Source organism: Scyliorhinus torazame, chromosome 9, assembly GCF_047496885.1.
Source record: "Scyliorhinus torazame isolate Kashiwa2021f chromosome 9, sScyTor2.1, whole genome shotgun sequence".
Classification (NCBI taxonomy): domain Eukaryota; kingdom Metazoa; phylum Chordata; class Chondrichthyes; order Carcharhiniformes; family Scyliorhinidae; genus Scyliorhinus; species Scyliorhinus torazame.
In genome coordinates, this window is record NC_092715.1 from 60,395,951 (window position 1) to 60,420,947 (window position 24,997).

Below are 24,997 nucleotides of genomic sequence, written 5' to 3' on the forward strand. Positions count from 1 at the left end.
ACACACGTATACATACACACACACACGTATACATACACACACACACACACATACACACACACACACTTATACATACATACACACACGTACACATACACACGTATACATACACACGTACACATACACACGTATACATACACACACACACGTACACACACATACGTATACATACACACACACACGTACACACACATACGTATACATACACACACCAATTGCTAAGTTTAAAGTCCTAGTAACACCATATTTATCCTCTCCGCTGGGACTCTGGTCCCAGGTTGGTTCAGGTGGAGACCATCCCAACGGTACAGATCCCTCCTGTCCCAATACTGGTGGTAGTGCCCCATGAAATAGAACCCCTCTTTCCCACACCACTCCTTGTGAATCTCTTCTGGACCCCATCCAAGTGCATTATATCCTTCCTTGGATACAGGGCCCAAAACTGCTCTCAACATTCCGAATGGGGTCTGACCAGAGCCTTGTACAGATTCAGCAGCACATCCCTATTCTAGCCCTCTCAAAATGAATGTTAACATTGCATTTGCCTTCCCACTTGAAACTGTTAACACAAGATAATCCTGGACGAAGACTCCCAAGTTCCTTTGTGCTTCAGCTTTCTGAAGCCTTTCCCCATTTAGAAAATAGTCAATACCCCTCTTCCTAAAAAAGATCATAACTTCACATTTTTCCACATTATTTTCCATCTACCACTTCTTTGCTCACTCTCCTAGCCTGTCCACATTCTTCTGCAGCCTCCCTGCTTCCTCAACACTACCTGTCTCTCTGCATATCTTTGAATCACCTGCAAATGTAACAACAATGCCCGGAGTTACTACTTTCAGATCGTTGATGTTCGTGCACAGTTAGGTTGCTAAATAAATTTGACTGATTACTGTTAAATCCTTATTCACACTACTGTCTTTATTAAACACTTGCCCGATTTCTGCATTTATACATTTTGACATCTCCAAACTGCAAAAATAACACCCATTACAGTTTTAGATCCTTTGTTGTTCCTCTGTTCCATCCAAATGACCTTCACTGGATGCTTTCCCTTCATCACCCTTGAGGTGATAGTATTTATTATCAGTTAAGGCTACTCCACCCCCTCTGCCATCTTCCTTGTCCCTCATGTAAACTTTATAACCAGGTATATTTAGTTCCCAGTCCCGACCATCCTGCAGCCATGTCTCCGTAATAGCTACTACATAATCTTCGATTTGCATTGTGCCTGCAGCTCATTTAGTTTATTTCTCGCACTCAGTGCACTAGTACATAGAACTCTTAATTGGGCTAACCTCTCCCTCAGCACTGATACTTTATTTGCTTGTTTATTATTTTTCTCTTTTGGTTTAACTGGTATACTTGTAGTTTTGTCATTAGCTACTGTTCCAGAAATTGGGTTCCTGACTTACTTTACTCTCTGCACTGCTACATGTTTTTGGCCCCAGATCGGCAGGTGGAGACCATCCCAATGGTACAGATCCTTTTTGCGTGCTGTGGGAGGCATTAGATGGGTCGTCTACCCATGGGCCAGTTGAGACCATTAAGTGGGCAATTAAGCTCTGATTCAATGGGTGGAAGGAAAGCACAGCATTCAACGTGCACCTGGCACTGAACATGCAGCAAGATTGGTTTAATCCTGTGGGCTGTTGGCCAGTTAAGGAGTTTGTTGTGGTGGTGGTAAAAGAACAGGTGTTGTCTCTTGCCTGGCCACCAGTGCCAGTCGGGAGGTCCTTTGTCACAGTTCTGCCTGCCCCTGCTCATTCCCATCTCCTTTCCTTGTCTTGTCCAACATGTCCCACACATTCCTACCTCCATCCCTGGCCCCTAGAAAATCCTAAACATAGTTTGTTGTCCCTGAGCACCATCTTCTTGCTCTTGTCCTACTTGCAGAATTGGCAGTGGGCACGACACCTGCCTCATGCTAATTAAAGGTCCACAACCCAAACTATGCAAGTCGGGTGAGCCAGCTATGTGGCGACAGGCTCACCCCTGACATTTACGCTGGGGTACAAGCAGGCTGCCTTGACATATAAACCCGGGGTATAGTGATACCCATCTTGAGACTCTTCATCCCAGTGCATACTGAGCATAGCTTTTGAGTGATGTGGGTAACTCTGGAAATGCTCAGACTATATACTCAAAGTGACAATTCTGCACTAACTGGATCTGTTTTCATATTTGCTTAAAGTGGAACAAGTGGCAAAATTGTCACAATTATTTTCCTCAACCTTTTTAAAAATTTGTTCAAGGTATGTGGATATTGCTGGCAAGGCCAGGGTTATTTCCCATCCCACCTTGAGAATGTGGTGGTTTATAGCTGCAGTCCATGTAGTATACACAGTGCTGTTGGGTAGGGAATTTTGGGATAGTTTGTGGCTTGCTAATTATATATACAAGTTTTTGCACTGGGAATTTGTGCTCCAGGATTCCCTGGAACTGACTGAAAAATCTGAGCGGGCAAAGGATGGCAAAAGACAACTCCTGAAGGTGGTGGTGCTCTATCCAGCGACTGAACATATCTATCTTGGTGGTAGAAGGACCGAGGTTGGGAGGTGCTGGTGATGAAGCCTCGTGAGTTGCTGCAGTACATTTTGTAGATGGTATATACTGCAGCCGCAGTGGGCTGGTGATGGAGGAGTGAATGTTTTACGGGAATTGAAGGAAGCGCCGATCAAGTCAACTAATAATAATCTTTATTGTCACAAGTAGGCTTACATTAACACTACAATGAAGTTACTGTGAAAAACCCTTGTCGCCACATTCCGGCGCCTGTTCAGTTACACGGCGGGAGAATTCAGAATGTATAAATTACCTAACCGCACATCTTTCTGGACTTGTGGGAGGAAACCGGAGCACCCAGAGGAAACCCACAAAGACACAGTGAGAACGTGCAGACTCCGCACAGACAGTGGCCCAAGCCGGAATCGAACCTGGGACCCTGGCGCTGTGAAGCAACCGTGCTAACCACTGTGCTACCATGCCGCCCAAACTGCTTTGTCCACCGTGATGTCGTGCTTCTTGCTGCACTCGCCCTGGCAAGTGAACCATATTCCATTCAGCTTGTGCTTGTAGATAGTGGACAGGTTTTGGGGAGTTTTGGATATAAGTGGACGGCACAGTGGTTAGCATTGCTGCCTCACAGCACCAGGGACCTGGGTTCAACTCCAATCTCTGGTGACTGTGTGGAGTTTGCACGCTCTGCCAGTGCCTGTAGGAGTTTACTCCCGGTGCACCGGTTTCCTCCCACAGTCCAAAGATGTGCAGGTTAGGTGGATTGGCCATGCTAAATTGCCCCTTAGTATCGGAGAATGTGAAGGTTAGGTGACAGGGTTGCGGGAGGGTGATAAGGTCTAGGTGGAGTATCAGTCTATCAGACTGTTGGTGCAGACACTAAGGGCCAAATGGCTACCTGCACTGGAGAGATCCTATGATTTCCATGAATATTAATGGCTAATGGCCGAGAATTAAATTTAATCAAGGGAGTTGGTGGCACAGTGGTATCATCACTGGACTAATAATCCAGACACCCAAGTTCATGCTCTGAGGTCCCAGGTTTGAATTTCACCATGGCAGATGGTGAAATTTGAAGTTAGTAAAAATTTGGAATTAAAATGTATTTTATTCCAAGCTTGTATGAAATGTTACAACACACAAACAATTCGGGAAACCAACTTCCCAACACATGACTAAATAGTTTGTACAAATTTTCCCCCTTTTTCGAACCCACTCATTCTTGCCCTTGTCATATGTACCCTGTGTACGACCTTGAACTGTATCAGGCTCATCCTTGCACATGAGGAGGTCGCATTTACCCTTCGTGGCGCCTCATTCCATACTCCCCAGTTTATCTCTCCACGCAGCTCCCCCTCCCACTTGCTTACCTGCCTGCTCTCCCAGCCACGTGTCCAGAAGCAACAATCGCACCAGCAGGTTGTACCTCGACAACTTGGGGAACTCTTTCCAAACTTTCCATGCAAAGTTCTTTACCTGCAGGTACCTAAACTCACTCCCTCTTGGGAGCTCTACCCTCTCCTTCAATTCATCTGTACTGGTAAACCCTTCTTCCAGATACAAATCCCTCCGCTTAATCAGCCCCACTTCCGGTACACGCTATCTATTCTCCCCAGCTCAAAACTGTGGTTTTCACATAACAGCGTTAACACTGACATCCCCATTATTCTAATGTGCCTCATCAGCTGGTTCCAGATCTTCATCGTGGACTGCACCACCGGGCCCCTGAGTATCTGCTCGGTGCCATTGGCAACACTGCCATCACCATAGCCCTTAAGCTGGACTCCTTAGGATTCCTCTTCCATTCTACCCCCTCTCCTTCCCACCATCGCCTCACCTCACCTTCACATTTGCCACCCATTAGTACTGAAGCAGGTTTGGCAACGCCAACCCTCCCTGCTGCCTCTGTAACAGGGTCATCTTAACCCCCGACATCTTCCCTGCCCATACCAAGTCCAAAATAATCATGTCCAGTTTTTGGAAGAAGGCCTTTGGTATAAAGACCGTGAGTGTCTGGAACATGAAAAGGAACCTCAGCAAAATGTTCATCCTCACCACTTGGACTCCCCCTGCCAAAGTAAAGTGCAGCATATCCCACCGCTTGAGATCCTCCCTAGCCTCCTCCACCAGTTTTTGTTAAATTCCAGTTGTGGAGCATCGCCCATTCCCTCGCTATCTGAATCCCCTGTGTAGTTCAAAGTTCTATTAACCCACCCATGTCATTGGTCCGCACACCCACCCTCGGTGCCACATATAACAGGCGCACCCATGCCACAAACTTCGGCCCAAACTTTCCCAGGACCTCAAACAGATACCCAGTCAAATGCCTTCTCCGCGTCCATGGTCACCACCACCTCTGGGGTCATAATCACATTTAACAGTCTCCTTATATTACTAGAAAGCTGCCTGCCCTTCACAAAGCCTGTTTGGTCCTCCGCAAACACCCCCGGAACGCGACCTTCCATCCTTCCTGCCACCAACTTCAGCGATTTTATGGGCCTATACGACGCTCGTTCCAAGGGTCCTTCCCTTTTTTTGGTATTAACAGATTGTTGCCTGCTCCATCATCTCCGGCAGCACCCCCTTCTCCAACGCCTCATTAAACACCCCCAAGAGAGGTGGTGCCAGGTCGGTCACTAACTTCTTATAAAATTTGACCAGGCCCCGGGGCCTTCCCCGACTTCATACCCCTTTATACTGTCTAATGTCTCCCTCGGATATTGCCCCTTCTCTTCCTCCAGCGCCTGCCCCTTCTCTTCCTCCAGCGCCTGCCCCTTCTCTTCCTCCAGCGCCTGCCCCTTCTCTTCCTCCAGCGCCTGCCCCTTCTCTTCCTCCAGCTGTGGAAACTCCAGTTCATCTAAGAACCGTCCCATGTCCCCCCTCTTCACCCCCCCGGGGCCGCCCTGTACAGCTCCTTATGATAATCCCTAGACTCCTCATTTATCTTCCTCGGCTCTGGCAGCACATCCCCTGCCCTTGTCCGTATCTTCAATATTTCCCTGGACGCGGCCTGCCTCTGCTAACATTCGACTCGCCTTCTCTCTGTATTCGTACTGGGGGCCGCCCTGTACAGCTCCTTATGATAATCCCTAGACTCCTCATTTATCTTCCTCTGCTCTGGCAGCACATCCCCTGCCCCTGTCCGTATCTTCAATATTTCCCTGGACGCGGCCTGCCTCTGCTAACATTCGACTCGCCTTCTCTCCGTATTCGTACTGCACCCCTCTTGCCCAAGCATCTGTCCTACTGCCCTCCCAGTTGTCAGCCTTTCAAATTGCCCCTGTAAACAAAATATGGAATTAAAAGTCTGGTGATGACCATGAAACCATTGCTGATTGTCATAAAAACCCATTGGTTCACTAATGTCCTTCAGGAAAGGAAATCTGCAATCCTTACCCAGTCTGGCCTATATGTGACTCCAGACCCACACAGCAATGCGGTTGACTCTGAACTATCCCCCACTGAAATGGCCGAGCAAACCACTCTGGTCAAGGGCAGTTAGGGATGGGCAACAAATGCTGGCCCAGCCAGTGACACCCACATCCCAAGAACAAATTTTCAGGACAACATGATGGCTGTTTGGTCCTCCACAACCACCCCAGGGCCCAACCTTCCAACCAGTGATTAGCACTGCTGCTTCACAGCGCCAGGGTGACTGTCTTAGTGGAGTTTGCTGATTCTCTCTGCGTGGGTTTCCTCTGGGTGCTCCGGTTTCCTTCCACAGTCCAAAGATGTGCAGGTTGGGTCGATTGGCCCCAAGTGTCCAAAGGTTAGGTGGGATTAATAATAATTATAATCTTTTATTGTCACAAGTATGAAGTTACTGTGAAAAGTCCCTAGTCGCCATATTCCGGCGCCTGTTCGGGTAAGCTGGTACGGGAATTGAACCCGCGCTGCTGGCCTTGTTCTGCATTAAAAACCAGATGTCTAGCCCACTGAGCTAAACCAGCCCATGCACACGGTTACAGGGTTAGGGTGGGGATTGGATCTGTATAGGGTGTCGGTGCAGACTTAATGGGCTAAATGGCCTCCTTCTGCATTGTTGGAATCCTATGATTCTAAGTGGCTTACTGCAGAATGCCAAACACCTTGCCTCCTTATGTGTGTATGGTATTTATATGGCTCGTCCATTTACGTTTCTGGTGAATGGTGACCCTCCAGGATGTTGGTGGTGGTGGATTTGGTGATAGAATGTCCAAAGGATGTAGGTCAATTGCCTTGTTGGCAGGGGTGAAAGTAACTTTAATTTATTGCTGGTATAGTTGTATTTCAACACCCTCTTCCCACCTCACTACCTGATGGCTTTGCGGACGTTGCAAAGAGGACAGTACCAAACTAAACTAGAGTCCCAGACTAATGACATGGACTCTTGTCGGTTGTGACCAGCCTTAAATAACATAACGGGTACAAAGCAAAGCCGAGTAGAATCTCTGGCAACAGAACACTTTTCCCTGATGAACTCGATGAACACTATATTTGTTTTGAGCAGGAAGCCAACAAACTGTTGGGCCTGCCCTTGCTCTCGGGCCATCCAAAATGGCCACCAACTGCTTTGTCTTTTTACCAACTCCACGTGTTGTCTGTTGCAACCAGCACTCTACTCTTTTACCCTTTGCTTTCCCTGAATTTCTACCTTTCCTTTCCCTCCTGTCAGGTGCGTCCTTCCTCCTGGGAGGTGTGCTGCGTCCTCCTCCTTCACTGTACTCCCATGCACCAACTTGCTTGCTCGTGTAATGGTTCCCCTCTTGGTCCGGTTACCCCAGTTTACCCCCATAGGCTTTTTGGAGGGGGGGGGGGGGATGGATGGAAGTTTTTGGTGCCTGTTTGATGGAGTTAAAGGTCATATTTGAGAATTTCACACGAGAGTTGCCTTGCATACAATTGCTCGGCTCATGGCCGCCACCGGAAGCCCCTGACACGATGGACTTGACCAATAAGGAGCAAGTGGTGACTCAAAAGCTACCATTCAGCATCACGTGAACATCTTTCTCCTGCCATGAAGCAAAAACTGAAGAGGAACATTTCATTTCTAGAGATTGTAAAATATATTTAATTCCAGTGACAAATCTGATTTTCTGTTAAATACAGTTAAACTGAGCCTATTTTACCCATTTGTACCGGATGATTTGGCCACTTTGTTATCAGCACACCGTACCAGACTACACCGACTTACTTTATTACCTGCTTGTTAGAAATGGTAATTGCCTGGCACTAAGTGGCAAGTAAAATTTTGTGTCTCACATCAAGTCTGAATGTTGTCCGGTTCACTGCACACGATTAGAATAATCCAAATGAGACTCTACACTCTGCAATGAGCAATGACCGTCCCCACCAGTCTAAAAACGAGAGCATGTCACTGATGCATCTGAAAATGTTTTGCGGCCAGGGCACTGTCCTGAGGACCTCCAGCAATAATATTCTGAGGCTGGCTACCATCAACCTAACCATCTTCCTTTTCTGTTGGGGGTAACTTCAACCAGTGCAGTGTTTTGCCCCAAATTTCTATTGACTTCAATTTTGTGAGTGTTCCTTGATGCTGCACCCAGTGAAACGCTGCCTGAATGTCAAGAGCAATTACACTCCACTTGCCTGTGGTGTTCAGCTCTTTAGTCCATGTTTGGACCAAGACTGTAATGAGATCTGCAGATAGGTGGTCCTGGCAGAACTGAGCACTGCTGAGCAGGTTATTTTTGGTTTTGGTGAGCAGGTCCGACTGGTTAGCATTGTTGATGACACTTGTCATCACTTTGCTGCTGATTGAGTAGATGGGGTAGTAATTCTGAGCAGGAAGTACCTGGGCAATTTTTCTGTGTTGTAACTATACTGGGATAGCTTAGCTAGAGGCACAACTGGTTCTCAAACATTCACTTGGCTGTGCTGTTTGAAAGTGATTGTAAAAACTTCAGCCTTCTCTTGTACTCACAGACTTGTTCTGAATTCATTGCTATTTGTTGAGCCCCCTCCTCTTAAAGTTGTTTAATTGCTTACCATCTTTCACCAGTGGATCTGACTGGTCTGAGGTTCTCTCTTGGATGAAATGTTAAACTGAGGCCCCATCTGCTCTCTTGGATGAATGTAAAAGATCCCATGGCACTATTTCAAAGAAGAACGTGAAAGTCGATTCCCAGTTTTCTGACTAATATTTACCCCTGGATCAACATCTCAAAACGATATCTGAGAATAGTGTTGTGTGCAATTTGACTTCCACGTTTTCTACATTAAATACAGTGACCACTCTTCAAAAGTACTTTGTTTGGTGTCAAGCACTTGCTAGTTTATGAATGGCACCATATAAATGTAAATCTTTAATTATTTACGTTGGAAACCCCTCCTCTCAAGTTAGAAAAACACATTAAAGATTTGTCCTCTTAAAGATCAGTGGAACATTAGAAAAAATTGTAATTCATTAACTTGCACTGTTAAAAGGGCAAAAGTTTAAAATTTTATATGAGAGTATTTCAGAATTTGTGAAGCTCAAATAAGAAATTGAGGTGATGGTGAGCGCAAGTGAAATAGTTAACTTTGTATAATGTTTGTTGAGCATTTTATTCATGATCTCTGGCGGCTTCCTTCAGTAGTAGGTTTTAAGAGTTCAGAGTTCCCTTGAGGTACCTGATCATCCAAAGATTAAAAGAGTTAAAATTCTCACTGCAAATGGTTCCTGAAACTTGACTATTAAACCTCCTTTTCTAGACTAGATTGCGTAGCTCTTAAAAAAATTAAGATAACCTTTGGTCAACCAGTTGCAATCTGTGCCAAACTGCTTCTCATTGACAACTTCCAAGTGCGAGGAGAGGCAAGTTGAAGCTTGAAGGTTTGCAAACTCTGATTTGATGTGTCTTTCCATAGAAAGCTGTGATTTTCTTTTTAGGAAACGTTTTCGATTCCCTGTTGATTTGATAACAGTTAAGATGGGCAATATGCATTCTTCCACAAACTGATATTGAGATTTCCCTTTTTAATGTGGAAAGCAAGTAGCCAACAGAATATATGGACAATTCGTCACAAGTCACTTCCACATGGGGTGGTGAAGAAAGAATCGACCAAAGCCTAATTTTGATTTGGAATTAAATGTCTAACGTTAGTGGGGAAGGTTGGGGACATTGATCTGTTTTGAAGAATTCTACTTGTAAAGCCAAATTAATGATACGATAAAGTTTTTGTTCTTCCAGGCAATAATCAACAGCACAATCACCCCAAACATGACATTCACAAAAACATCTCAGAAGTTCGGTCAGTGGCCAGATAGCCGTGCAAATACAGTCTATGGCCTAGGTTTTTCCTCTGAGCATCATCTAACAAAAGTGAGTATAATACATCATTTTGGAAAACTTGACAAAATCAAAACTCAAACACATTTTGGTTGTACTTTTATTGAACTTGTTGTTCAAAATTATGCCTAATTTATATTGATTGACTAAAATATTAGAAGGTCAGTAATGCACAATAACTCAATACCCCATACAGTAAAGTAAAGTTACCACAGTCCGAGATGACCATAGGCTGCTTTTCCCTTTGAGCGGGAGACCTGAGATGGTGGTGATTTGACCAGAGAGTTCTTACACCTCGGGCAAGGGACAAGGTTGAGGTCGGCCTTCATGAATAGCCTCAGTAGGTGCAGGAATTGAACCCATGATGCTGGTGCCACTCTGCGTCACGAGCCAGCTGTCCAGCCAACTGAGCCAAATCATCCCCTGAACAGTAATTCCTCGCTTAATGCTATAATGTGTTCCTGAAAAGTGCAACTTTAAATGAAACCATGATATGTGAATCAGATTTCCCCATTGGAACCAATATAAAGCTTTAGTTAGTAGTACTTTTACTTTGAGAATAAAGAAATCAAAACAATATATCCTGTTTAAATATTGTAAATTACTATATTTGTAAATGAAATATATATGTAAACGAAATATATATGTAAACTCTTCTGACTTGCTGCCTGATCATTGTATAACATGTTTTTTGGGTTACTACCCGAGAGACTCTGGACGGGTTTCTCTGCCGGTGGGATGCTCTGTTTTGCCAGTGCCCGGGTGTTTCCCGACAGCATGGGGCTGCCCCACAATGGAAAACTCCATTGACCAGCCAACGTAACAGAGAATCCCGCCAGCGGGGTGAGGCAGAAATGTGGCCCGGCAGCCAGTTCATGGTTGATGCAAAGCTTGTTAAAAAGTTAATTAAGGTGACACATCTAGCGTATTCATATAGTAATTAGCTGCACTACAGTGTGACGAGAACGAATTACCAATTCTGCCAAAGTGTCACTGGCATTGTTTGCACAAGCTAATGTGGTGTACATGGACTTCTAAAAGGCATTTAACAAAGTGCCACATAACGGGTTTTGTCAGCAAAGTTTAAAGCCCATGGAATAAAGCAAGACAAGAGGCAGCATGAATGCAAAGGTGGCTGAGTGACAGGAAGCCAAGCAGTACTGAGTACTTATTTTTGCTCCAGAGTTCCTCAGGAGTCACTTCTGGCATCATTGCTTCTCTTGGTACATAACTTGAATGTGCAGCGCACAATTTCAAAATGCGTGAATGCTGTAAAACTGGGGAAGTACAATGAATTGTGAGGAGGGTAGTGATGGACTTCAAGAGGGTATAAACAGGTTGGTGGAATAGATGGACACATGGAAATTAAATTTAATACATAGAAGTGTGAAGTGGAACACTTTATTTGTTGGCAGAACACAAAATGGCATCATTAAATAGAGGGTACAGTTCTTCAGTTGAAAGAAGGGGCAGACCTGGGGGCATATATGCACAAATCATTTGAAGTGTCAGAGTAAGTTGAGAATGTAGTTCATAAGGTATACAGGATCCTAAGCTTTATAAATAGGGGATAGAGTGCAAAAGCAAGGAAGTTATGGTGAATCTTTATAAAACAAGGCTTTAGCCTCTAGCAGTGTGTTGTATCCAATTCTGGGCATTTCACTTTGGAAAGGATGTGAAGAAGGTGCAGAAGAAATTCATGAGACTGGTTCCAGGGATAAGAGACCTAAGTTATATGTCAAGATTGGAGAAGCTGATGTTGCTCATCTTTGAGTAGAGGAGATTTAATAGACGTGCTCAAAATCTTGAAGAGTCTGGTCAGAAACTTCCCATTAGCACAAGGGTCGAGAACCCAGAGGACACCGACAAGGTGAATAGTAACGAACTAAAGGTGACATGAGGAAAATCTTCTTTCTGCAGCAAGTGGTTAAAATCTGGACTGTGCTACCCGAGACTGTAATAGAAGCAGATTGAATTGTGACTTTAAAAAGGGAATTGGATAATTATCTGAAGAGAGAAAATTTGCAGGGGTTTGTAGAATAGGTGTGGACATTCATGTTGCAGCTGAACAAACTAAGCCCATTGCTTTTGTTTGTACATAAATTGCCACCTTGAACAATCAGCTGTGTGTTGCCCTATTATGTATTTTCTTTTATTCCCTTGTCTTCTCATGTACTTAATGATCTGTGGAGCTGCTCGCAGAAAAATACTTTTCACTGTACCTCTGTACACGTGACAATAATCCAATCCAATCCATGTATTGTTTGTAGTCTTTCATTTCTTACAAACTGATTTTTAAAAGACCCTTTATTCCCAATATAGTTTTCGGAAAAGTTCCAGGAATTTAAAGATGCAGCACGGATAGCAAAAGAGAAAATGCAGGAGAAAATGGACTTAACTAGTACGCCTTCACAGGTGAGTTAACCAGTAGGCCTTCATAGGTGGGCACTAAGTATAATGATACATTAAACAGGTGGGAAACATGTTTGCGGGATCAGTTTTTTAAAAAAGCAGGTTCGATAATGCAAGGGTAGGGTTCTTTATCGTCCAACAGACTCTTCAGTCTTGAATGAAAGAAGCCCATGAGCACATTGATATGGAGCACACGGATGCTTCATGGGGGCCGTAAAGCACTTATCGAAAATCAGCATTGGTCCGGTTTGCAGTAAATAACCTAACCAAATCAGATTTTGAAAACTTGCGCACATCATTCTATCCAAATTCCTCAGAAGTATAACATTTGAATTTAAACTCCGAATCCTGTTCACTTCAGAACAGTTGTTACCTCAGCCAGACCTGCAATCTCATGTAGAGGAACATAATTCTTAATGTTGCAAAAATATGGCGCTGGGCATTTTGCATAACAAATGCAGAAAACATTATATAAAGTGCTGCATGAGAAATTGTTCGAATAGTTGAGATCTATGGCATAAAAGGGGAGAGTGAAGGTCTGGGTAACCATAGCTTAAAGGTGGACTGTTGTGACAAGAGGATATTTTTCTCACTAATCTGTGCTCCTGTTGTAATTGACTGCTGTTGGCAAACGTGGGATACCATAGTCTTGGGAAAATCATGGGCATTAAACACACTGGAAGAATGAGCATTGCACACCTAGTGGAACAACGAAAAATGAAGTGATGCTTTTTGGGAAAACCAAGAATAGAGATGTCAACATGGTAATATCTCCAGGCAGGGAAGAAGGATGTATTTTGCCCACCCAAGTGGGTGGACAATTTTAAAAAAAAATTTTTTAAACATCGCTAAATGAGATTTTGGTATTTGTATTGTAACAGGAAAGTGGTGCGATAGCTCACCAATCATTATGCCACATTTGGAATAATCTATAGCTTCAGATCTCCTCAAATAGGATGGGTATGGATTGCTGGAGTGTGCAGTGCAGATTTACTTGGTTAAAATTAAGACTGGAAAATTAGGAATTCTTGAGAAACTGGGGAAGTATTATTTTGCACTGAGAAAATTTAATGAGTCTTGATCAAAATGAAAAAAGGGACAGACAATGGAAACATCGATAAAAGTAAATTACAGCGGATGCTGGAATCTGAAACGAAAACAGAAAATGCTGGATAATCTGAGCAGGTCGGAAAGCATCTCTTACCGAGAGAACGGAGCTGACGTTTTGTGTCTGGATGACTGTCAAAGAGTCGAAGAGCCAGATTGTTCCTTTTTCATTCACGAGTGAAAAGATGAGGCCCACTTCTCAAACTCGAGATGCATAAAGGGGAGTTGAGCTTTTTTGAGCAAGAGCTGTTCGAATGAGAAGGCTTCACCACCTGTGATGGTTGATAATTCAATATTAATTTAAGTTTTGGATAATTACTTCAAAATTAAAGAGAGAAAATAATACAATTGCAGTTATAAAATCTACCTTCAAGAGGGGACTAAATTCCATGCAGACAAGAGGGCCAAAAAATACTGAGCGCGATTTTCCGGAAAGGTTTCCAAGTATTGTAGTGAGCAGGAATTGCTGCGAGCTTCCCGGCACGCTATTCAACGTTAATTGGTCCAAATGAAGACTCGCCAGCTGATTGGCCAGCACCGAGCGCCCCGCTAGCAAGGTCGAGCAGCACTTGCTCAGCCAACCCCAGCTAGCTTGCAACAATGGGCGAGGAGACCAGCCCCAAATTGAAGGGAAGCTGACCTGCGGAGGCTGCTAGATGCTGTGTAGGCCAGGGGTGATGTCCTGTTCCCCTAAGGGTCCAGGCGGGTGAGCAATAGAGCAGCCAGTGCTGCCTGGGATGAGGTGAGGGCGGCTGCGAGCTCGGAGGAATGTGACCAGGTGGACTGGCCTCCAGTGCAGGAAAAAGGTCAATGACCTACACCGGGCAGCACGAGTGAGTAGACATCACGTTCCCCACCCCCCAACCCTTCCTTCACACCCCCTCCTGCCATCACTGTGAACCATGGGTGTGGCTAATGATGCTCCCTCTGTGTCCCCTCAAGAAAAGCTCTCCCACAATTGCCGAGAGAGGGCCCAGATTGGCAGTGGTGTGCCGGCATCAGAATCCTCACCACCTTTGAGGAGCGTGTCATGGAGGTGACTGGTGTGGCCAAGGATAGGGCCATCACCCTATCACCAATGCAGAGACTGGCGGGACGATGCAGAGGTGAGGCTCCACCGGGAGGACCTGTCGAACATGAGGTTGTATTGCCTTACTGACTGACCAACCCTTCCCACTGACCACATGTTCATTCTCCCGCAGGTCCTCCAGGCGATAGCGCAGGCCCATCCCGGGTGAACCCCTCTCCAGTCTCCCATGAGACCAGCTCGGAGGAGAGCTCGAGGATGCCACCATACTAGCCGCGTCACAGCTGTCATCCTCACCCTCCACCAGTGCAGATACATGCATCTCCGTGAGAAGTGTTAGTGGTCAGCCTTCTGGAGCACAATCTGGTGAGCACCACATTGTTGCTGATGTACATCAGGTGGAGGCAGGAACTGCCAGGCGAGACAGCAGTCGGAGGTCTGCTGGGTCACATCCTGATACTGAGCCTGTGGAAGAGGTAATTCTCGTGAGCTGATGGAGACTTTGGGGTCCAGCCGGGACATTCGGAGGGAGATGTCATTGTTACTCCGGCAGATCTGCTTGGAGGAGTCCCTGAGGCTACAAGCACAGGAAATGGTGCTGGCAATTCATGGCATGGAGACCAACACTACAGTCGATAACTGCCAGAATGTCTGTCTCGCTGGAGGATGTCGCCAGATATCAGGCTGATCTTGATGAGGATCTATGGGGCATGTCTCGCTCTCAGATGGGAATGGCCGAGGTACTGCAGAACTTGCCCCAGTCACAGGTGGGCATTGCCTAGGCGCAGAGCATGTCCCAGTCACTGAGGAGCATCGCCGAGGGTGTCGAAACAATGGTGCAGCCATGGGGAACTGCCAGGGCTGGCAGAGCCAGAAGATGCAAACCAGCTGGCCCTCCATCCCAAGGTGAACCCCAGAGCCCTATGGGCACTGAGTTGGAGGCGGGAGTGCCAGGTGCCAACCCAGGCCTGTCCCATGGAATGGCAACGGTGTCCATCCGCTCCCCCGATTTCCTGAAGTCACGTCTCACAGCCTTAACATGGGATAGGGAGGGTGGCACGGCTGTGCATGTGCTGTTGACAAGTGAGCTGGGGCCCTCCGGCCTCCGAGCCCCCAGAGGACGCCTGCCAGAGGCATTGAATTGCACGGGACGTGGTAAGCATTTGGCTGCCTCCACCTCCGATTTGTATCCTGGGGACATGCCTAGACATGGTGGAGCTAGGCGGGCCAAGCACATCAAGGATCACTGAGGGCACCGGGGGAGGGGGTGGGGAGATGGGTAAGGGTTGAGGGGCTGGCGGTGTGGGAGGGGGCAGCACCATTCGGAGGGTAGGAATTGTAAAACACAAACACCTTTTGTGCACAACTGGTATGATGATGCCTTTATCACTTTCTTTCACAATGCGGGCTGACCTCCGAACCCTTGGTCGATCTCTCCAAGCAGCTGCCCTCCCCATAGCACTCACCCACCCTCCGGCCGTGTACATGTCTCCGGAGCTGTGTCCCACCCTGAGTGTTCGGATGTTGGCTGCTGCGTGTGTGGTATTGCCTCCTGCAGTGTTCAAGCACAGAGTCCATGCATCAAGGCGTGAGTGGGATGCTAGGCAATGACTTCCACATGCTACATGGCCCGCCCAACCATAGGGATCCACTTGGGTTGTGTGAGGTGCTCACTTAACCATGATTGGCAATAGTCGAGACCTCGACAGTTGGTGGGATTATGGGTGGCCGGTGGGGCACGGATAAGGGTTGCCCCAGGAATGGGTACACACGATCCAGGGGTTGGCATGATGGTGCAACTGCAGTTACACCCCCCACCGACCACTGGGGTGGCAAGTCCAGAACCCGCGGGCTCTTTGCCTGTGAGCACAGATGGCTACTCACCTCCTCTGATCCCCACAGAAGCCCTTCCGCCAGGTTCACGTTTTTCAAAGGAGTACTAATCGGCACCAGCGTGACTACTTGCTGGGAAAGCCGCTGAATGACTGGAGGCCATTGGATAATGGGTGACTCTCGTTAATTGTGTGGAAATGGGGCTTAAGTGGTGATAATTGGTTTCTCGCCATGCTGCAGCGAGATCCTGATTTCGCGTCAGCGAGCGGGCCGGTTGCATCGCAAACTGTTTGGCGCCAGGTGTGGTTCCCGTTTTTGGCACCTCCCGCTATTCACCGGCCTCTTCTAACTTGATCAAAAATGTTACAAGGCCAGAGAATCGCGCCCACTATTTCTGTAACTCTGAAGTGAGATGTCTAAAATTCCTAACTCAATCCCTGTAAGTATGAGGACTACATATTCAATAAGCTATTTTCAAGGTGAGAACTATTTTTGCAAATGAAAAAAAATGTTTGCCTTTATAAGCTGGATAGCTCACCTACTTATCCTAAATTGCAGGGCTGCACTAGTTAGAGATCATCTGATACTGTGATTTGTGTTGTGGGTAGAACTGTCCGTACTACAAATTTGAGTCGGGTCCGAAACCGTCCTCTGAGCAAAACTCCATTTTTGTTTGTGTGGGGGGGGGGGGGGATTTTTTTGTGTGTGTGTGTGTGTGAAGGGGGAAGGGGGAAGGGAGCAGAAGAGATGGGATTGCAGATTCTGGGGCGAGAAGGGCACAGAATAAGGCAAATAATAGCTGCAAACCCAGTTCTAGAGGTGAATTCACTGGGGTGAATTTGAAAGCGTTACATTCGATTATTTTCTGCCAATATCCCAAGTAAGGACTCTTTTCCAGAATGAAAGATTTTATATTTTTGTTTCACAGGAGTCTGCAGGCGGTGACCTGCAGTCGCCTCTGACACCAGAGAGCATCAATGGGACAGATGATGAAAGATCTATTCAGGATGTGGTGCAAGATTCTGATGCACGAGCTGAAATTAACCAGAGTTCTCTACCTTTTACTCACAGGTAAGCATATGATATGTGAAGTTTTTGTTAGGTCAGTGGTGATTGCTGTTTTACATTCTTCCACATTGGAGTCGCTGTTACATAAAATCTCTTGCTGCTTAAAACTACATAATGTTTCTTTTGCTGGAGTTTAATGTTTTACATTAGGCCACTGGGACAATGCTTTGGTTTCTCCATTTAAAACCAAGCCAGTTCCTGTAATGGAGTCCATTGCCAAGGTTGATTATTTTTTTTAAATTACATACTTGCTGAGTTTGTCTTTTTAAGGACTGATGATTGCAGGGCAAAGGAGACTTGAGGACTGCAAGGAGTTCAAGTTGAGCAAGTGCACCATGATTTTAGTCATGTTGGGTAATGTATTTGGAGTTCAGAGGAATAAGAGGAAAGCTGATGAGAGAAAGACCTCCACCTGCCCAATATAATAAGCTGCCTATTTGCATGCTGAGATTTTCATTTGTACTGTTCTAAAATGTTTTCGGAAGAGGCTTTTCAAAAATGGGAGCAGTAAGTCTTAGATTGACTGACTGAACACTACTGACTGAGAACTTTCAACAACTTTATAAAGCTTGAGAAAAAAGTGCTTGATGAGCCAAGCAATTTGGAGGCAACCTTTGATGAAAGAAAAGGTGTGGCTTCCATTTGAGTTTAGCAAAGATAGTGCAGTCAGGAATGTTTCAGATGAGCTGGGTAAAGCAAGGAATCAGTTTGTAGTTGTCAGGCAGGAAAAAACTATATGCAAAACGTGAACTATCCCCAAGCTTTCAATTTATCCATATCATAAATTGTGTAATAGGATCACAAACTTCTTGAATTATCAAATCCTGGAAGTTTAAGAGCCATTAATTCGAACTTGTGGCTGTCATATAACTCATCCATCCAAAGATGGATCCTTATTACCTTGGGTTAACTTTCCACAATAACAGGTGGCATGTGGCGCAGTGGATAGCACTGGGGCTGTAGCGCTGAGGACCCGGGTTCGAATCCTGGCCCTGGGTCACTGTCCGTGTGGAGTTTGCACATTCTCCCCATGTCTGCGTGGGTTTCTCCCCCACAACTCCAAGATGTGCAGGTTAGGTGGATTGGCCACGCTACATTGCCCCTCAATTGGAAAAAATATATAATTGGGTACTCTAAATTTTTTTTTAAAAACTTCCCACAATAACTTGTTAGTGTAGATGGTCATATCCAACTGTGGACCAAGCTGTTTCTTAATTGATTGAAATAAAGCATCTACAGTGATTGATCTGTGTTTTGAACAGCCAGCAGGAGGCTTTATGGCCCTTAATTTTGTTTTCCAAATTTCTATCACCTTTAGCTCCATTCGCATCATATCATATCTGTCACACGTAAAATGTACGCTTGGTTGAAATGACCAATATCTGTTCAGCCAAGTCTGTGGATCTGCTCCGTATTAAATTTCCTATCTAGACAAAATAATCAGTCATGAACCACCTACTGGCATAAACCCAACCCAAACCAAAACATGCTTGGAAATGTTTTCGAATCCTACAATGATATGGCACAGAAGAAGGCTATTTGGCCCATGTGTCAGTCCTTCAAAAAAGCTATCCAGGACTTCCAGTAGCAGCTATGAGGTGAGCAGTCGCACAAAACTGGAACCAGAGAACACCATCTCAGACTAAAGGGACGATCCTTTAAAACTGAGATGAGGAGGAATTTCTTCAGTGGTGAGATAGATGGGTTCTTGATTAATAAGGGGATCAGGGGTTATGGGGAGAAGGCAGGAGAATGTGGCTGAGAAAAATATCAACCATGATTAAACGGTGGAGCAGACTTATTGGCCGAGTGGCCTAATTCTGCTCCTACTCTTGTGGTCTTATGGTCTAATCTGTTGCTGAAGACAATTGTGGAGGCTCTGGGACCCATTTGTGTGACCTTGGACAGGTTGGATCAGCGGGTGGAGGTACAGGGGATGATGACTAAGAAGGTGGAAGAGACGCTTAATGATCACTGTGATCAGATTGTCTGGCTGGAGGCAGATAAGGTGTTGCTGGTGGCGGAGCAAAAGGCCAAAGTCAGTGACCTGGAGAACCGCTCCATGCATCAGAATTTGAGGATTATTGGACTGCAGGAGGGCCTGGAAGGTATAAGCACCACTGCCTATGTTTCCACGATGTTTGGGGGGGGGGGGGGAATTCTGGTGAAGGAGCAGGTCCTGAGATGGGTAAAGGACACTCCAGAATGTAGATGGGAGAGCCATCCTATCTGAGTATTTCAGAGATACAAGAAGGTGTGTGGCATTGAAGGCCAAGGTGGCCCTCTACAGAAGCAACATGGATTGCGTATTCGACTCATCTTTGTGTTGCTTTCAGAGACTAATTATTTTGGCGTGCCGGAGGAAGCAAATTACTTTGTTACGGATTGGGAGGGAACTGAAGACTTTGAGGACTATGATCCTCGTTATTTGGACAGTTTGATTTCTCCTATATTTGGATTTGCAAAACAATACTTTTTTGTTGTTGTTGTCTAATGGAAGGTTATAAAGTGGGGGAGGGTACATTGTAATAGGGTTTGCTGGTGGGGGTTGTTTCTGGGTGTATTTGGGGGTTTATTGTATTGAAATTGTCGAAGGGGGTGGGATTGGGTTGTGGTTTTCTGTTTTCTTCCTACAATGCTTGCTATTAAAGTGTGATATGGGCTAGAGGGCTGTAATGGATACATGGTGTGAAAGTTTTAAAAAAAAATCCCAGGTGGGATCACTTGACTAGCACGTTAATGGGAGTGGAGCAAGAGAGATGGCCGCAGCTGGTTACCTATTGGGGGGGGGGGGGGGTTTCATTTGTTGCTTCAGGAAATTAGCTTGGGTTTTGTTTGTTTCGCTGTGGGGTGGGTGGGGGGGGGGTTGGTTCTCAGTGGCTTATTTGTTTGGTGTCTGGATGCGGAGTGGGGCGGGGGAGCTGAGGGGGAAGAGTTGCGGGTTAAATGGACCAGTTAAAAGAGCGCAGGTATTTGCCCATTTGAAAAGTTTAGGAGATGGTCTTGCAGCTGGAGGCCCATTTGAGAGTTGGAGGATCAAACAAAGCTGTGGAAACGATGGGAGTTGGACAAATGTTTCACTCTAGCTTTGATGCCAGGACACGGGGGGCCACAGTGCTGATTAATCAGAGGGTAGCTTTTGCAGCAGGCAACATTATGGCGGACTCTGGAGCAAGATATGTAATAGTAAGTGGGGTATTAGCCGGTGGCTTTAGTTAACATCTATGTGCCGAATTGAGATGACATTGATTTTATTCAGAGGGTGCTGGTTTAATTCCTGATCTCGATGCATATCAGTTAATATTGGCGGTGGATTTTAGTTGTGTGTTAGACCCTAGGCTGCACAGATCAAGTGCCAAGTCTTTCACGCCATTGTGGATGGCAAAGGAGCTATGGGTGCTCATGAAACAGATGAGGGGGGAGCAGACCCATAGAGATTTAGACATCGAGTGATGACTTTTCTTTCTCTTCCCATGTCCATCGGGTTTACTCCCGGATTGAGTTTTTTATGTTGGGCAGGTCTTTGATTCCTGAGGTCATGGAGGTGGGGTATTCAGCGATAGTAATATCAGATCATACTCGCTTTCTGTGGATCTCTTGTTGGAGCTGGGCCACTCTCAGCAACTCCCGTGGAGGTTGGAAACAGCGTTACTTGCAGAGAAGGAGTTTTGCGCGTGGATACCCTTTTGCCATTGGGGAGTATGTGGAGCTTAATAAAATAAGAACAGGAAGTCTCGCCCTCCATGCTCTGGGAAGCATTGAAGGCAGTTATTGGGGGAGTGGGGGGGGGAGAATTTCAAACAAGTCATATAGGGATAAATCTGGAAATGTGGCGAGGCAGAGACTGGTGGACTCTATTCTGGAGGTGGACCACTAATACTCGAGTGCCCCTAGGCAGCTTTTCACAGAGTGAAAGAAGTTACATTTGGACTTATTAGTTGTTGTCAACGGAGAAGGCGCTGGCGACATCGCACGAGGGGGACATTTTATAAATTTGAAGAGTAGGCCAACTGCTTGTTAGCCCACTAGCTGAGGCAGCGGGCTGCCTCCCGGGAGATGATTCAGATTAGGAACTCGTGGGGTTTAGTTTCTACCCCAAAGAAGACCATGAAGTGTTTGAGACCTTTTGCTGCAGGCAACAACTCCATAGTCCAATTTGCCTGGAACGCGCTGCCAGGGGAGGTTGTGGAAGTAGATACATTAACGGCGTCCATTATGGCTGCTGCTATTTGCTTTAGCAATTGAGCAGTTGGCCATTGCGCTTAAATCGTTTTCTAAAGGGAAGGGGTTAGGGTGTGGAGGGTGCTCCTCTACACAGACAATTTGTTGTACATTATGGATCCGTTCTCCAATGTGGGGTTTGGGGGGGGGGGGGCAATAATTGAGATGCGCAGGAAGTTTGGTTCCTTCTTCCCCCCCCCCCCTGGGGAGGTTACTGTTTCAATCTGGCCAGGACTAGTTTATAGTATCTGGGAATTCAGGTGGCTCATGATTGGGCCTTGCTCAATAAACTCAACTTAGCCAGTCTGGTTAATGAGGTGAAGCTTGATTTGAAGAGGTGGGATGTCCTTCCTTTGATATTTGATCTGGAAGAGTCCAGATGGTGAATATGAATATTCTTCCAAGGTTTTTATTGGTGTCTTTATTTGTGTCTATCAGTCTTTTTTTTTTTTTTTTTAAGGCTTTCTTTGTTTTTAAAAATATATATATTTATTAAAGTTTTTTAACACTATTTTTCTCCCTTACAAACAATAACCTCCCCCCCCCTCGTAACACAATAACGAGAAATCGCGCAGAGCAAAATATATACGTGGCAAAATGATATATTTACACAGCTTTGTACACTGGCCCTCACCCGTTCGTGCCAGTTTCCCCAACCCTTCATGTTATCTCTTGCTCATCCTCCCTCCCAGGCAGTCCCCCCCCCCCCCCCCCCCCAGGTTGCTGCTGCTGCTGACCGACCTTCCTCCTCTAACGCAACGGTTGCCACTGCCTGTAGAACCCCTGCGCAGACCCTCTCAAGGCGAACTTAATCCTCTCCAACTTTATGAACCCAGCCATATCATTTATCCAGGCCTCCAGGCTGGGGGGCTTCGCCTCCTTCCACATTGGCAAGATCCTTCGCCGGGCTACTAGAGACGCAAAGGCCAGAATGCCGGCCTCTTTCGCCTCCTGCACTCCCGGTTCGTCCACTACTCCAAATATTGCTAGCCCCCAGCTTGGCTTGACCCGGACTTTCACCACCTGAAATATTGCTCCCGCCACTCCTCTCCAGAACCCCTCCAGTGCCGGGCATGACCAAAACATATGGACATGGTTCGTCGGGCTCCCTGAGCACCTTCCACATCTGTCCTCCACCCCAAAGAACCTACTCAACCTCGCCTCCGTCAAGTGCGCTCTGTGGACATTTCATAGAATTTACAGTGCAGAAGGTGGACCATCTTAAATTTGTATCAGGCTGAGCCTGGCACACGAGGAGGAGGAATTAACCCTACCTAGGGCATCAGCCCACAGACCTTCCTCGATCTCCTCCCCCAGCTCCTCCTCCCATTTACCCTTCAACTCTTCTACCAGCGCTTCCCCCTCTTCTTTCAGCTCCTGGTGTATTTCCGACACCTTGCCCTCCCTGACCCATACACCCGAGATCACCCTATCTTGAACTTCTTGTGCCGGGAGCAACGGGCATTCCCTCACCTGTCGCCTCACAAAAGCCCTCACCTGCATATATCTAAAGGCATTTCCCGGGGGTAACTCTAACTTCTCCTCCAGTGCCCCTAGGCTCGCAAACGTCCCGTCGATGAACAGGTCCCCCATAAGGCTTTCTTTGTTAAGGTTATCATTACTTTTTGTTTGGGTGGGCAAGACCCTTGAGGTGCGTAGGCCTTTTTTATACAGGGATAGAGAGTCGGGGGTGGTGGGGGTGTGTGGTTTTGTACTTGCTAATGTATTATTACTGGGCAGCAAACAATAATAAGATGCGGTGATCGTTTAAGGATCCGGTGGATGGAGGAGGCTTCTTGTATAGGATCGAACTGGAGGTCGTTTGTTACTGCTCCTCTCCCATTCTCTCGAGCAAGATTTGCATCGAACCCTGTGGTAATAGCCATTTTATGAATTTGGAACCAATTTAGACAGCATTTTAAATTAAGCACTGTCTCTTCTGGCGCCAATTAGTAGGAATCGTAGGTTTGTGCATTTGGCCTAGATTCAAAATTCAGGGAATGAGGTTTAGAGACTTGTTTTTGGAAGGTAGGCTTGCAGGGCTAGAAGAGATCTGAGAAATTTCAGCTTCTGAGAGGGAATGTCTTTGGATATCTGCAGGTGAATGACTTTGTGCATAAAGAGCTTCCTTCGTTTCACCTGGATTTGGTGAAGGATTATGAACAGGAAGTCAAAACCTGTTTTATGTCCATGTTGGATCATAATCTGATGCTGTCAAAGCACATTCTGGTGACACTTTTGTTCCTTGACTATTTTGATTGTGCTACACTTCGCAGTCGTGAATGGGACTGCATTATATCAGAAATGTACTTCATAAACAGGCATACATTCACTGAGCAGGAAGACCCACACCATCCTGAGATGGTATCACCATTCAGCTGGGTCAAAATGGTGAAACTGCTTGCCCAACAGTACTGTGGGCGTACCTATATATCATGGGCTGCAGTGGTTCAAGAAGGCAACTCTCCACTGCGCAGCGCTTTCACAAGGGCAGTGAGGGCGGGATGAGCAATAAATGCTGGCTTAGCCAGGAATGGCCACATCCCATAAATTAATTATAAAAAGGCAAAGCCAATCCCATATTTATTCAAACATTTGTATATTGAGGTTGAGAAATGCAACAGATCTGCCTCCCCTACAGCCTGTTAGAGAGCTGTGTTTAAGTCTGATTGTGACATTTTTGAGTCTTTTTTTTTTTGAATCAGGAAATATTGCTGTGGAGAAGGAGTAAGAATTTAACTGCGAATATCATGAATGCCTTCCTTCACTCCTTTGTCCCCCTGCATCAATTATCTCTGGAATTGAGTGGCTATAAAAATATCCAAGACAATTTCTGGGAATTAAGCATAAAAGGTGTACTGTGGAGGTGGTTGACTTCAACAGTTATCTATGATAAAGTAATTGAAACAATTTTTGGAAATAGTAATATCAAACCAATATTGTGTTCGAGTTTATTTAATACGATATGTCTAAAACCTTACGAGTTTTACTTTCCAAGTCTGTGGTGACTCCTCGTCATGTAAAATCCACGCTCATTAATCAATTACCATGTAGCTTTTCTTTGGTAACTGACCTACTTAGTTCTATATTTTGTTTTAAACCAGCATTGAATTCTGGTCGCAGGTGGACAGATTGCCGGAGTTGGTCTTTCTGACCTGACCCAATTGAAATGCTAATGACCAAGATGGATTTGCAAGCTAAAGTTTATGCACACCAGCTGATTAACAGTACAGGAATGTACAGGGGATTCACAAATACTCTTCACTTTTTTCACTCAAAGACTATCTATTGCAACTTGCATTGATGTAGGCTCTTCAATGCAAAATAAGTTCTTGACATGTCGGGAGGGAAAATAAATTACCTGCAGAACTGGGTTTTAAAGCGTATCCTAAAAGTGATATAAAGGGGCGTAGGGAGGCTGAACAGCTGAAGCTACTATTGATAAACCAGGTGGAGGGAAGAAATGCACATAGCCAGAATGTGAACAATGGAGTTTGGCTATAATGACAACTGTAACCAGTGTGCTCAAAATCCATTGTGT

General features: G+C 45.7%; 1 protein-coding gene across 1 annotated transcript in view; it reads left to right on the forward strand.

The window, feature by feature from the left end:
- Nucleotides 1-24,997, forward strand: part of homer1b (homer scaffold protein 1b) — a 141,721-nt gene that overhangs the window by 53,967 nt on the left and 62,757 nt on the right. Inside the window, exons 3-5 of the mRNA XM_072515987.1 lie at nt 9,690-9,821; nt 12,111-12,203; nt 17,096-17,238. Of these exons, the coding sequence (XP_072372088.1) occupies nt 9,690-9,821; nt 12,111-12,203; nt 17,096-17,238 (368 nt within the window). The remainder of the gene's footprint in view (nt 1-9,689; nt 9,822-12,110; nt 12,204-17,095; nt 17,239-24,997) is intronic.